The 13,757-nt window shown below is 52.0% G+C and overlaps 5 protein-coding genes across 5 annotated transcripts; 4 read left to right on the top strand and 1 right to left on the bottom strand.

Annotated features, from left to right (window-relative positions):
• Positions 1-531: 531 nt before the first annotated feature.
• J7T55_015290 (uncharacterized protein) lies at positions 532-2,238 on the top strand (the record flags this gene model as incomplete). The annotated part of the gene is made up of 4 exons (XM_053139512.1): positions 532-613; positions 671-687; positions 1,215-1,283; positions 1,852-2,238. The coding sequence occupies 4 exons, from the start codon at positions 532-534 to the stop codon at positions 2,236-2,238; spliced, it is 555 nt and encodes a 184-aa protein (XP_052997018.1).
• Positions 2,239-3,144: 906 nt separating this feature from the next.
• Positions 3,145-4,491, top strand: J7T55_015289 (uncharacterized protein; the record flags this gene model as incomplete). Its single annotated transcript, XM_053139511.1, has 3 exons — positions 3,145-3,308; positions 3,372-4,215; positions 4,384-4,491. 3 exons carry the CDS (start codon positions 3,145-3,147, stop codon positions 4,489-4,491), a joined length of 1,116 nt encoding a protein of 371 aa, XP_052997017.1.
• A 1,134-nt stretch (positions 4,492-5,625) lies between these two features.
• On the top strand, positions 5,626-7,761 carry J7T55_015288 (gmc oxidoreductase; the record flags this gene model as incomplete). The annotated part of the gene is made up of 1 exon (XM_053139509.1): positions 5,626-7,761. One exon carries the CDS (start codon positions 5,626-5,628, stop codon positions 7,759-7,761), a length of 2,136 nt encoding a protein of 711 aa, XP_052997016.1.
• Positions 7,762-9,093: 1,332 nt separating this feature from the next.
• Positions 9,094-10,230, bottom strand: J7T55_015287 (uncharacterized protein; the record flags this gene model as incomplete). Its single annotated transcript, XM_053139508.1, has 2 exons — positions 9,094-9,894; positions 10,162-10,230. 2 exons carry the CDS (start codon positions 10,228-10,230, stop codon positions 9,094-9,096), a joined length of 870 nt encoding a protein of 289 aa, XP_052997015.1.
• Positions 10,231-11,489: 1,259 nt separating this feature from the next.
• J7T55_015286 (uncharacterized protein) lies at positions 11,490-12,973 on the top strand (the record flags this gene model as incomplete). Its single annotated transcript, XM_053139507.1, has 5 exons — positions 11,490-11,743; positions 11,800-12,049; positions 12,280-12,411; positions 12,461-12,608; positions 12,663-12,973. 5 exons carry the CDS (start codon positions 11,490-11,492, stop codon positions 12,971-12,973), a joined length of 1,095 nt encoding a protein of 364 aa, XP_052997014.1.
• Between the last annotated feature and the right edge of the window lie 784 nt (positions 12,974-13,757).

Raw genomic sequence — 13,757 nt, 5'->3', positions numbered from 1 at the left:
TGTATTGCAGTGGATTGCCTGTTGGTGATGCTTCAAACTCTGAACTCGCAGATACTCATGAGCCAGGTTTTGATGGAAGTTACGTGCCTTGATCGTGATGCAGGACTCATTGCAGCTGATTGGCGAGATATCAGCGTTTAATCTGCTTCCACCAGGACCTTCGAGCGCCGCCTTTGGTGGTGCGCTGATCCGCTTTACTTGTGAATTGTGTGAGGCATCCTTTCGCCCTGTTTCATACTACTACACGAGTCACATATACTTCTTTGGCTCTTTTTTACAATGTGTAATTTCTGGGAAGAGATGCTCAGGCTCTTGTGGCGATCGGAAAGCGAGTGGCGTTTGTCATTAGCTGCATGCGTTCGGAGTAATTGACTATCGGCTTTCGAATCACGTTACCATTGTCGCCACCCGGGCGACGTTCACTGGCATTTTTGTCAATGCACCCATGATAAATTCCTCTTTCGTATATTTGAATGTCATGCGGACAGATCTTTCGTGCTCAAAAAAAGAGCGAAGTCTGTGGCACTGAAAATGTACAGCTCATCATCATATGAGAAAGAACTGAGCAGCAATATTCGCATGAATGGCAGCGAATATGCCTGGACTGGCTCCCGTAAGCCATATACCAACACCATGAAAGATTACATAGCTTTAATTGACCACCTTGCAGATATTGCCTTGCTGCATGTGAGCTGAGTTCGGACTGCGTTCCGGACTTATTGATCTTCCCATAGTGTGAAGCTCGAAGAGCGATCACGTATGGGGTATTCAAGCACATTCATTCACGATTGAAGCCTTCGACTTAAAAGATTTTTCTGAGCATAATATCGAATCGCCCATGAGCACGCGTCCAAGATAAAACACTGTGTAGCCATTTGAAATGGGAGGGCGTATCTCAAACCCACTTGGATAGGTCTTGTTGCCCAATACTTCTGAGGTTATAGGGGCAGTGTTTGGGGCGAAGGTGCTTGGAAATTCTTTGATACGGAGCCTTTGACTGCTAGTATATGCCCCCATGTCCCCTATGTCCGTTCACAACGACCAAGTGCTTCGTGACCGTTCACGCATCATCAAAACACTAGATCTTTGACTGCACTTGACATTTGAGCGACAAGCACTCTATGCTCGAGCCTCACATGTAGTCTCTTTTGTATTTATTCATGCGCATGTGTTGTGGGGTGACGAATAGGGATAATGTGGCAAAAACACTCCAGGCCAAGCCCAGCTGGGCACTGTACTCGGAGTATCATGTATTCGCAGATCCACAATCGAACGTCATTGTCGTAAGTCAACTCGTTTCCTTGGCCGTTTTTCTGTCGTGAGGACGCAATGAAAAATGTTATATTCATTTCTCTGCATCTCTTAATGTTCTCAAGCAAAGCTTAACAGCGACGTTGTAGGCAAGGACCGTGAAGGTAGCCACGGAATGTAATGGTTACAGGGAAGAATCTAACCTTGGAGTACTCATCGTTCGTCTTCAAGGCAAAGTTCAAGACAGTGCGAGACCTCAAATGTCTAGTAAAGTTGTGCAATTGGACCATAAAGGCATGATATGGTTGAATTCTACGTGAAGTTTGTGCACTGAAGGACTATGACATAGATGCTATATTGCGCGCCACCAACGACAGGGAATATAATAAGACGTAAGGCATACATTTCACATGTCGGAGTAATAGACATGCGAACCCAGAGTCTGGGAATTCTGGTCACAGACTTATGCTTAATCCAGGCTGGTGGGCAGTATATATGTACACGGTGACTGACGAAGATTTTCTGGATGAAATGGAATTCACCATCCTATAGAGTGAAATCTTTCACACTTTTCACATATCAGACGCTTCGTTGTATTAGTTCAACTCAGTCAACCAAATGACTAGTTTTACACCTCTATCGTTCCCAGTCACTGGGGTCTCGTTCCAGAACGGGCACTTCGGTCTAGATGTGAGGACGAAAGTCCGCGGACTGAGCGATTTTGTCTCCAGTAAATGGAGATCTGCTGTGGGAGATTCAAGCCCCAAGAAGTCGATGATACGCAGACTCAGCGAGATTGTGTCCGGAGAGGAACAAGAAGAAGCAGAAGAGAATGAGTCGGCACAACCGAGCCCATCAGAGACAAATTCATCAGAGCCAGCGTCACCGGAGCCGAGTCTCCTACACGGGAGAAGATTCTCCCTATCGCCTTCCATCGGCAATGCACCGAGGCGCAGGACAAGCATTTGGAGCCATTCCGGCGAGTAGGATGATTTTGCAAATATTTGGTATGTTGCCCTACCACGAGACCCTGTTCAATCCGCCCAGGCTGACATTGAGCAAAGATGCGATGCAATTTGTCTCAATGTGTTCATACTTCTTTGGCGTCATTTGGCACAATGTTGGCGTTTGTCATTGAGGGATTGATCGATTCGGAAAGCATCCAGACTTCGGTAATCCACCAGCGTAGGTCTTCCTGTTTATGGACTGCAAAGATACCGAATTTACGTTTGCTTGTCGTGAATTATATATTTATCAGTGCGCGATGGCGTCTTTGATGAAATGCAAAACCCAATGGTCAATTCCTCCAGGCTGAACATTTTAATTATTGGTGCCTGTTGCGCTATAGAAAGTTGTTGGTGGCCGGGAGGTCTGTGTTACGGCCGCTAGGATGCGATGTATGCATTCACTGTTGGTATCCAGTACGGCATCCGATCCTCCATTGATTGACTGGGAATGTTCCTGTTGTGACTTGGTTGGACTGTGAGCCAAGATCAGACCGATGAATGCCATAGGCTACACTGGCGATGGGCCACGTTCAGATAGGATCAAATGGGATTGAGAGTGGTTGGATGGGATTGGATCGAGATAAGGGAACCTATATCGAGATCCTTAATCATGTCACAAGGCGTGCGAAATGCAGTCGATCTGATGCATTGTACTCTAGATGAAAGTGGGTCGGGCCGCGGGTCGCTACAGGTCGCTACAGGCCGCATCGCGCGCCAAACGCGCGCCTTGTTGTCTCACATGCAACCCCTCCTTGACCTCATTTTTTTCTCCAACGCAGTGTCTGCCTGCTGCTGAAGATATTTGGCTTTTCACAACGTATGATGCTTCGTTTACGTAGCATCTCACCCTAAGTCAAGCTTGAACCCAGAGCAGACAATCACCACAATGGCTTCCAGATACCGTGACGACTCCAATCGGAGCAGATCGCCGTCACCGCCCTTTCAAGATACACCAACAACATTGTTATCGCAGTCTCAACACTTACCCCCAACACCAGGACGGAAGGTCACATGTCCTCACAGCCAGCTTCAAAACAGAAAGCCAAGGAGGTATGCTTCGTGCCTTTCCAAATAGACGACAAAGACCCTCGGCTAACGGTAAAAATCTCCAAGATGGCCGCTCGTGCTCCGCTTCATCAAGGGCGCGATCCACAGAGACATTGCCCTCTCCGTCTTCTGCCACGCGCTATTCACCACAATAATCGTTGTCCTGCATGTCCGTCTGCAGCACAACTTCGGCCTCCCATCGAGCGTGGTCTCGTCGCTCTCGATTGTGGTCGGTCTGATGCTTGTCTTCCGCAATCAGACGGCCTATCAGCGCTTCTGGGACGGCCGGAACAACTTCGCCACCGTCATTACCTCGGTGCGGAACCTTATGCGGTCCTTTCTCGCCTGCTCGGGCGGGCCTGGGGGCAACAATGCCGCGCAGCTGTCTCAGACTGATCGTGTCGATGTCGAACGGACGGCTCGCATTCTTATGGCCGTGCCTGACAGTATCAAGAACACCCTCAGAGCCGAGTGGGGCGCCCTCAACACCGCGGCAGACCAGTACGGCCATGGCCTGCTCCCCCAGGGACTGCGTGGACACGAGGACGAGGGGCTGACGATGCCGGTGCAACTAATGTTCCTAGTTGAGGCGTTTATTGCCCGTGGTCATGCCAAGGGCTGGTTCCACGCCCCGCAGGCCTCGCAGCTGACGGTGCAGGTCAACACATTGGTCGATGCATTTGGCAAGATGGAGACCATCCGACTCACTCAGTTTCCTGTGGCCATCCTGATACATCAGCGGCAGGTTCTGGCGCTGTTTGGGTGTGTGTTGCCGTTTGCTGTGGTGGATGAGAGCCACTGGTGGTCGGTGCCGATTGTTTCTCTGATCATGTTCACCTTATATGGCATTGAGGCAATTGCCTGCCAGCTTGAGGACCCTTTTGGGTACGATCGGAATGATATTAAAATGGTATGCAATTGCCCAACAACTTAATTTCCCTGACCCTCGGTCTGCCCCTAGTTCCAAAGTTTATCGGGACTGGCTCGGCATATGCTTGAACATCAACTTACAGCATCGAGGTTACATTGAAATGCAAACATATTGTTTCAGTAGCACGCTAACCACGAACTTTATTAGGATGTTATCGTCGAAGACGTTCGCGTTGAGTTGGGAGTGATGCTCGACGAATGGAGATCCACAGTCGCCGGGCCTGTCAAGAAGGCCATGTTTTTGGATGATGTTTAGACCTGACCTGGTGATTTTCTTCGGACATACGGATATGGCGCAACCTCCATGACTTCGAAATACCCGGGGCACGTTCTTTGTCTCGTGGCCCTATAGACCGACTTTTGAGAAATGCTCACACCGACAAAATCGTGGTTCTCACAACTCCCCTTCCCAGCGGATCCCGACGATCTTGTTCGGGGTGGACCGAGAGGAACTCAGGGTTCCAAGGTTCATGTCGAAAAGGCAGGATTTCTGACACAAAAATGGTAGAGATCGCCGCCAGTCAGCTGTTAGAGCTGACGCCGGAGATGATAGATCATGTCGTGACCTGGTTGGCTTAAGATGACGATAATGACTGCAGCGCGACACGAGAACAAGATGAAGACAAGACGGCACTGCAGCGGGCTAGCCTGGCGTACCTGGCTAGCTGTATGACGCAGGGTCAACTACCTGCCAAAGATTTTTTAAAAGATTCTACATAGACTAACTACATCATGGCCCGCATTTAGTAGACCGATGGCTTTTGTGGCTTCATCTGATATTTCCGCCGCCACGAGCAAATCACAATCAACACCACACGCCAAGCTTTGCTATTTTGGCCCAGTTCCCCTGAATACACGCTGCGTGCATCCCTGCAGCTGGTCGCAGTCGGTATGTGGTCGGCTCGAATGAAGTGCCGCCAAGTGCCATGACACGACCTCAGGGGTGGACTGTTAGCTGCATGCATGCCGATCTTGTTGGGATCCCGAGCCTTGGACGAGCGCTGACGAGTCGTGAGCGGCTGTCGGTAAATCCTCCTGCCTAGTCCTGCCAGCCCACCAACCCCCCTGCCCATGCCGCCATCGCCCGCAGCCCTGGCGCAGCGCGTGTGTGTGGAGCAATAAGCAGCCACCGGTTCGTTCCCTAGCAACCTAGTTGCATACTATGACTGCACCGCCAACCTCCCCCATTGTTTCGGCCCTTAATTAATAAAACTCCCCGTTGAGACCCGTTGAGGGGTCCGACATACCCGGAAAATAAATAAGATAAAGCAGATCTGCTGCGACCTTGTGCTGCCGCTTTCCTTCTCAGTGAGCTAGTCCCTCCCAGGTCTTTATTGCAGTTTGCACAGTCTGTCGCTTCCGGCCCAGTGGAGTTCTCTAAATCCTAATCATGAAGACAGTCTCCGGCTCCGTCAGGGGAATTGCTGTGGCTGGTGCCGTGGCCGGACTCGGGGCTCTTCACACGGCGGCCGCCTTCCCCCTCTCTGAAGATCCTATTCTCCCTCCGCTCGCCAGTCGGGACGTGACGGGAAATGGCGATGACTTGAGCGGCAAGACATATGACTACATCGTCGTCGGTGGTGGTCTGGCTGGTCTGACCGTGGCCGCCAGGTTGTCTGAGGACTCTGATGTGACCGTTGCCGTCATCGAGGCCGGCCAGGACATCTACGGCGCAGATCAGACCAGATTCCTCACGCCGTCAGCGGTTCTGTACGATTCGTTCCTGAACACCGAGTACGACTGGAAGTATGTGACGACGGCACAGGCTGGTCTCAACCAGCGGACCACGCCATGGGCCCGAGGCAAGGTCCTCGGCGGCAGTTCGTCAGTCAACAGTATGTACATGGTCCGGGCTTCGTCCCGGGAATTCAACTCGTGGGGCTCGCTTATCGGTGCTCCCGAGCTGTGGGGCTGGGACAGCATGTTTGCCGCCATGAAGAAGTCGGAAGATTTCCAAGAGCCTGTTCAGGCTGTGCGAGACATGGTGCCCAGCCTTAAATGGAATCCAGCCAGCCATGGTACTGGAGGCAACATCAAGACGGGGTGGCCTGGCGTCAGCTATCCTTTTGTCCAATCTTTCCTGACCGCCGTCTCGAACCTTGGCACGCCCATCTCCAGCGACCCGGACGCTGGTGATGCCTGGGGGGCGTTTCTGGCCACGTCTGCCATCAACGCGCAGGTTTGGCAGAGATCCAGCTCACGGACGGGCTACTTGGACAGCATCGACACAGAGCGAACCAACATCCACGTCCTCACTGGCCACCAAGCCACCAAGGTGCTGCTCGACACCTCGGACCCCAACAGCGTCAAGGCCACCGGCGTCCAGTACGCCACGAACGCGAGTGCTCCGGTATTGACCGTCAACGCGGCAAAGGAAGTGATCATTTCTGGTGGCACTATCAACTCGCCGCAGCTTCTGCAGCTCAGCGGCATCGGCGATGCAACCCAGCTGAGCCAGCTCGGCATTCAGTCGACAGTCAACCTCCCTGGCGTAGGCCACAACGTCCAGGACCATATCAGCGCCGCCCTCCTCTACCCCCCAACAGATCCAAGCAAGCAGCCGCCAGCCAAGATCACCGGCGACGCTGTAACAGACTCGTTTGTCCAGTCTGCCATCGCATATATCAACCTGACAACTCTCGTTGGTGCCGAGTCGGGCACTCTCCTAGACACGCTGCGCACCAATGTCAGCAATGCCATCAACAGCGCCGCGGTATCAGATGCGGTTAAGCAGGGGTGGAACCTCACATATACCAGCCAGGTGAACAACGTCTACGACTCACCGGTAGGACTCGTCGAGATTCTTTTAGCCGACATCTACGGCACAGTCAACATACAAGTGGCACTCCAACAGCCCCTGTCTCGCGGCTCGATCCTCATCACGAGCACGGACCCCTTCGCGCCGCCCGCCATCGACCCCAAGTACCTCTCTCTCGACGTGGACCTGCAGCTGCTGCGCGAGGGCCACAAGCTGGCGCGCAAGATCGGCGCCGCCATGACGGACGTGCTGGGCGCCGAGTCGCAGCCGGGGACCGCGGCCGTGGCCAGCGAGGACGACGCCGCGTGGGACGGCTTCATCCGCCAGAACGCGGGCACCGAGTACCACCCGTCGTCGTCGTGCTCGATGCTGCCGCGCGAGCAGGGCGGCGTCGTCGACAAGAACCTGCTCGTCTACGGCACGTCGAACCTGCGCGTCATCGATGCCAGCATCGCGCCCACGAGTGTTAGTGCGCACTTGATGACTGCGACGTACGGCATTGCTGAGATCGGCGCCGATATTATCAAGGCCGCGCGCAAGGCCGCGACCCAGTCTGCTACGGGTAAGCTGCAGCAGGCTCAGGAGGTCAGCCCTGCTGCTGAGAGTGGGGATGAGCAAGGCGAGGAGAAGGATTCCTCCAAGACGGCCGTCGTGTCTGCTGGGGCTGGGACTGCTGCGGCGGGTTCGGTCCTGGCGGCCGGCTTGGTCATCGGCCGTACGGCCCTGCGAAGATGGCAGGGTCAGAAGTACGCCCAGGTTGTGTCTTGAGAGGATGGACATTCATGTGATGTGATCTTATGATAATGTTTTGACTCATGTATCATTGTTGGTTGGATTTACTCAATGATGGTGGCATCTGGTATATTTTTTTCTTCACGAAAGTAATGTATGTACTACGATTCACTTTACGGAGGCTGGCTGGATTGCGCTTGCCGATACCCTTGGGTCTTGTTTATAATGATCTTCTTTCGGGGGGTTGGCTTGCTTCGTGGGCTTCATTCGGACGGAGCGTGCCCCCTGGTTCATGTACAGTAGATAGATACTGGACCACTTTCTGAATCTCTTATTCAGATCCAAATCTGAAAATTCATATAAGGAAGAAATTTCCATTGAATGTGACTATTTATTATTGCTTAGGTTGTGGTTGTCAGTTCAAAGCGAAATGTAGTATAGAAGCAATTGACCTACACCATGAACCAGTACTGCAGTTCGATGAACACTTCTGGTTCACACTTTCCAGCGCTCCGAGAGCCCCCATACGTTTCCAAAGGCTGCCTGAGCTTTTTCTCCGTGCTAGGAAAGCGCTCACTCGACGAGAGCCGTCAGCCGAGGAAGGCCCGTTTCACGTGCAAGTGGTACGCACGTGGTGGGTTATGATCAACATCGAATGTGCAGGACGGAATGATGATCTTCTGTGCTAAAATAGTGTGACTAGCTAAACAACATCCTTGGCATCAACCCCTTCCCTCCCTCATACCCCAGTTCTATACTCACGAATAATTTCGTTAGACTTACAGACAAGAGAGAAATTCGTGCGAGACAACTCCCGATCAGTCAGAATTAGCTATCTGTCCTCCGATCACGAATAGTGCCTCCACTTTCTTATGATTACTAGATTGCCCCTCTAGGCCAACGTAGCCATTGGTGCGTTTCTATTCTTATCGCACGCGTACGAATGTACCTGGGCCACTGAGTGGAGACTTACCTTTGCAAACTATTTGACACCTCGGGTCAATATTTGAAGGCTTTTCTAGCTGTGTCCACGGCGGATGTACAATTTTCGCCAGGCACGTTGCCACTGGGATTGAAATCTCTGACATCCTATCTATGCCCTGCTTTTTTGCGCCTTTGCCTTCTACAAAGCAATCATACGTGGGTTCGTCACTTCACAACGTGGAGTCTCATGCGTTATTAATTGACAATTGCGAGTATTTCATTACGTCACCTGAAGAGGGCCGTTGGCCTTAGAGCCGTATGTAGTTGGCATATATGCACAATCCGGTCTGAATGACTAATATCCGACGCCGCGTCTGTTGGTATAACTCTTTGGGTATTATTTCCGATTCTCAAGGCAGTAGCATTCTCGCTTGCACAGGACTTTTATGCCTTCTCCAAGCCGTCCTTGTTGACGTGGACCTCTCCACGGTATATTTCCAACACCGTCATCATCGGTAGCGCTAGCATCAACAGACTGACCATCGTAGCAAAACTCCACTGTTTCTCACCCGTGTCTGACAATGGTGTGGTGGGCTGCCCGAATGCCTGCGACGTATAGATGACACGGACTGTGGCTCCCACAGCAATGGCAGTCATCGCCGCCCAGCCCGCCAGCTGCACCCACTTGAAGGCGCGCTGCCTTCTGTCATGGAGGTACCAGGTGGCGGCGAGGAAGACGAGGCAGTTACCAGCGATGACGGCGATGGTCCCTACGTACGACAGCCCAGCGTTGGTAGCCTTGTTTCCCTCGACCTGCCACGCGCAGGTGGTTGGGAGGGTGGTGGTCTCAAGGTCCTTCTGCACCACCTGCAGCATGAAGATGCCGTACACGCAGCTCAGCACGAGGTTGACCAGCATCAGGACCTGTCGCAGCCAACGGAGGACCGTGTCGGAGCGGAAAGAGGCGACGAGGACGAGGAGGGTCAGGTTGTGGACACCCATTGACAGAAGGGACAGCATCCAGATGATGAAGAAATGGTACGGCACCAGGGTGTTGATCTGGGCGAGGCCGACGGCCTGGATGCCGATGCCGTAGAGGATCTGCTGGTCAGAGAAGCCATAGAGCAGCTTCCGGCGGATCACGCCCAGGGCGGGCTTGTGTGTGTTGAGGAAAGACTCCTGGAGGATCAGCGAAAGGGAAAGGGCGACGGCGAGCACGGCGGGGATGATGAATCCGAGGATGACCTATGGTATGTTTAGTCGATCGATCTTCAAGCGATTTGCGTGCTAAGCACTCTATGGCGCCATGCAGCTCTATCCACTATGATCTGCGAAGGCCCCGTCATACTATGGAGCAGTGGAGAGACGGCCTCGCTGTAGACTTGAACGGGGCGGTACTAGATCGAACTCGCAGTTGGTCCTTACGGTGGAGTCTGGATTTTCCGCGCAGACCAAAAGTGACGACCTTGAGAGAGATATGGAGGGTGTGGGCGTCAATCAGGAGTCACTTACACCGAGGCCCGCAATGCCGGCGTTTGACGGCGTGGTCGCCGGAGGATTTGTGCAATTTGCAGAACTCATTTTGCTGAGTCGGCTGCTAAAAGAGTGACGATGCTGAGATGAGAAATGCAAGTTCACGAGCAGCGGCACGGCCGCATCGCAGTGTCAGTAGCAGCAATGAAAGATCGGAAGTCAACTGGTGAGACGGTCTCCAGGTTGGGCGAGAAAAGGGAAGGGGAAAGCTGAAATGAGATGACGCAGTTCTGCCTGTGGCTTTGCCCTCTTTCTACCTGACACAAGGGATGGGTGGCCTCTACCAGGCCTAAATAAGGAGGGGGTGAGCATTGAATGTGGCAGTGATAGGCGCGGGAGGCGTGCCCTTGTCTGCTTCTGGTTGGCCGTTGCATGGGTCACGACTGTTACAACTTCATGCGCGGTCGCGCCTGGGCGGCCAATCCACTCGCCCAGCAGCAGAACTCTCCTTTTTGGGGGAAACAAAGAGCACGAGTCGACCAGCATCTTCAAAAATAGGGCAGCGTCTCGCTTTGTCTATTCCTTTGCCTGTCGAGACATTCGCCCTTTTACTTTGTTCCGGATAAGCGCGCAATGCATATTTACTCACGAGGAATAATAACCGCGATGTTTCAATCTCGAGTGAGTGAGACATCCATCACGGGAGCTAGCCATAGGGCCGAACTCTACCGCCTGCTGCCTTGGCATCCTTGGGTAGACGCACGGAAATAACAGGTCTGTGTCTATTTCCGATAGAACTTAGAAACGCCCCTAACCAAGACTTGCACTGAATGTCCATACGGTGATGTGGTAAGGGGTTCATAGCAGTACTGCTTTAAACAATCAAACACTTCTAACTCTAGTTCCATCATGGGCCTGGATTTGGTGGTGTATCGAGACATCAAACTCCCGATTACAAGCTCTAAGCACTAGACACTACTGCACAGCACCTAGATAGATGGTGATGTACGTAAGCAATTATTGCAAAGCTGATTGATCAGAGTAAAGACGCCGGGGCGAATATCTACAAAGTCGCCATCGCCCGCAGTTTTGACGTGCTGCTACGCCTGAGTGACCTCACCACTCGGGTTGGGCAGTCGTGCCGGATCTTGCGCGATTATGGACACCCTCTCACGTACCATCATTCCACGAGCACGAAGGAATAATGGCGCAAAAAGAAATTCTTGTTGCAGCAGTTTGACAGTTGTGCCTACGAAATGTTCCCCATTAACAGGGCGTCGTCCTGAACGTTCTTCGAATGCAAGCGTGAATGAAAACTGCATCATTAAAGTCTTCCTGTGCAAGACCTCAGCGTGACTTTTTCCAGTATGGCGATCCCAACAGATGCTCCCCTGACACCCCGACTGCGAGTCGCCATCTCAGGCGGCGGACCGGCTGGTCTGGCAGCGGCCATAGCCCTTCTCGAAAAGCCGGGATTCGATGTGACTATTTACGAGCAGGCCACAGAGCTGCGAGAGGTCGGAGCAGGATTGAGGGTTGGGTACAATTCCTGGAGAGTTCTTGAACTCTTGGGCGTAGCGGACAGGGTTAACGGACACATCAAGGTCGATCACCAGCATAGGTACGAAAATGGGTCCCGTGATAATGGCCAGTTGGACAGATACTGAACATCAACAGAGATGGAGTCACTGGAGAATTATTGTATACGTACCCGCCTTACGTCGGCGAATGGAGATACCACGACACACGAGCGAGACGCACTGTGTTGCAAGATGCTCTCAAGAGCCGCGTGCCCTCACATATCATACAATTGAAGAAACGATTGGTTAGTTTGGTTCAGCAACCTGAAGGCGGAGTAGTTCTGCTGTTTGAGGATGGCACGTCCGCACATGCAGATTTAGTCGTCGGTGCAGATGGCATTCGATCAGTCAGTGCATACCTATTCTCTACCACTATCACTGATTGGGTAGAATCTGACCAGAACATAAGGCGGTCCGAAAGAGCACATTTCCTAACCATGAGACCGCTTATAACGGGACCACTATTTGGCGCTGTTTGATACCTCTTGATTCCGTCGACCATCTGTCAATCACCAAATATACCGCCTTCCACCATGGCCCGAAAAGAATGTTCAAGTGCTCAGTAGTATCTACACAGGAGGAGATTGAAGCAGGGAAAGGGCTTTGGGAGTTGACTCTGCGGTCTTACGAAGATCCGGCACAGACCAAGGGCAAGAAATACAGTTGGGGCATCCCGGCTAGCAATGAACGAGTTGCCAGGCATTTTACTGTGCGTTTCACTTACCTGAAATTCTAAACTCAGCTAAAATAAGTGACAGGCATTCTCACCCGAAATTCGCGAAGCGATTGATCGAGTACCAGAGGGCACTTGGAAAGAGTTCTCGGCCTTTTCTGGGCCAAGACTGCAACAAGTCGTGTCCCATGGAAACATAGCGATCATCGGGGACGCATCCCACCCTCTACTAGGTATGAGCTTCGATCTTGATTTCGCGGCATTCATTATCCTGACGGCGTGTATAGGGGCTTTTGGTACTGGAGCAGGCTTCGCAATGGAAGATGGGTGGCTGCTTGCGCAAATGCTAGAGCTATGTCTCAACCAACATAAGAACGACAAGAAGCGTGCTGTTCGAGAGAGTCTTGACCATTTCGACAAGATCCGTTCGCCGTATTACCACAAGATATATGACGTACTTGACGCTAAACCGCAGGGTGGCAAAATCGATTTTGCCGCATGGTCACCAACGCCTGGAGGGCCGTTAGACTGGATTTATTTTCATGATATTGGGGAAGACTGGAAGCGATTCCAGGCAGAGTTCAAGATACGTATTTAGTGAGCCTCGCTGGGTTTTGCAAATTGCGCAAGCCCCTCAACTTACGAGCAGGAGATTGTGTGGCTTCAATGGAGAAGGTTCAGCATTTAGATGGTGGTGGTGGTCTTGCTTCCTCACACAGTTTTCGTTCGTTTACATCAAAGTCGGAACTATTGTGACAGAATTGTCTCATGTGGCGTATCTCATGTTCGTACAAAATAAGGAATTGCTTTTCCCATCAGGCTGCGGGCCGTGATCATGAGATCTACAGCACTCTGACTGCTACTCTCTTTCTGGAGCGGAAAGGTCTGTTGTCGAATAATGTAATGGACAGCCAAACGTGGGTTGTACACCTTCGAGCTTTCCAAGATTTTCAGCAAGGCAACTGTAGTTCATATGCGGTGTCTAGACTGTAGACTGTGACAGATGTGTGCAACATAAAGAAGCTCAGAGACACGCCGGGCCTTTCTCCTTTTTCACCTCCTCGGCACCTTCAAAGGTTAGACGTTTCAGTCGAAGAAACATGAGAAGAGATGAAAGATTTCAACAGGCAGCCGTGATGGTCTCGGGATCAAAGTTAACAAAACGCTTGATCAAACAAGATTCAATGCAGGTTGCGCTGCTGCCGAAGAGAAGAATGCCTGTGAGGGTTTTGTTTCTTTCTGGAATTGGTGAGCCTGCAAAACTAAAAGAACCCCGATAAACATTTTGATGACTTAGTCCGCAGGTGAAGTTACAGCATTGGGATGCCCAAGGCCAAAGTTACGGACTAACAGCCCCCCTTCCTCCTCAACATCAGAGCCGC

The sequence above is a fragment of the Diaporthe amygdali genome (assembly GCF_026229845.1).
Source record: "Diaporthe amygdali strain CAA958 chromosome Unknown NODE_5_length_1802954_cov_64_987939, whole genome shotgun sequence".
Taxonomy (NCBI): Eukaryota; Fungi; Ascomycota; class Sordariomycetes; order Diaporthales; family Diaporthaceae; genus Diaporthe; species Diaporthe amygdali.
The sequence above is the reverse complement of the archived record's forward strand: the minus strand, read 5'-3'. Positions and strand labels throughout refer to the sequence as shown.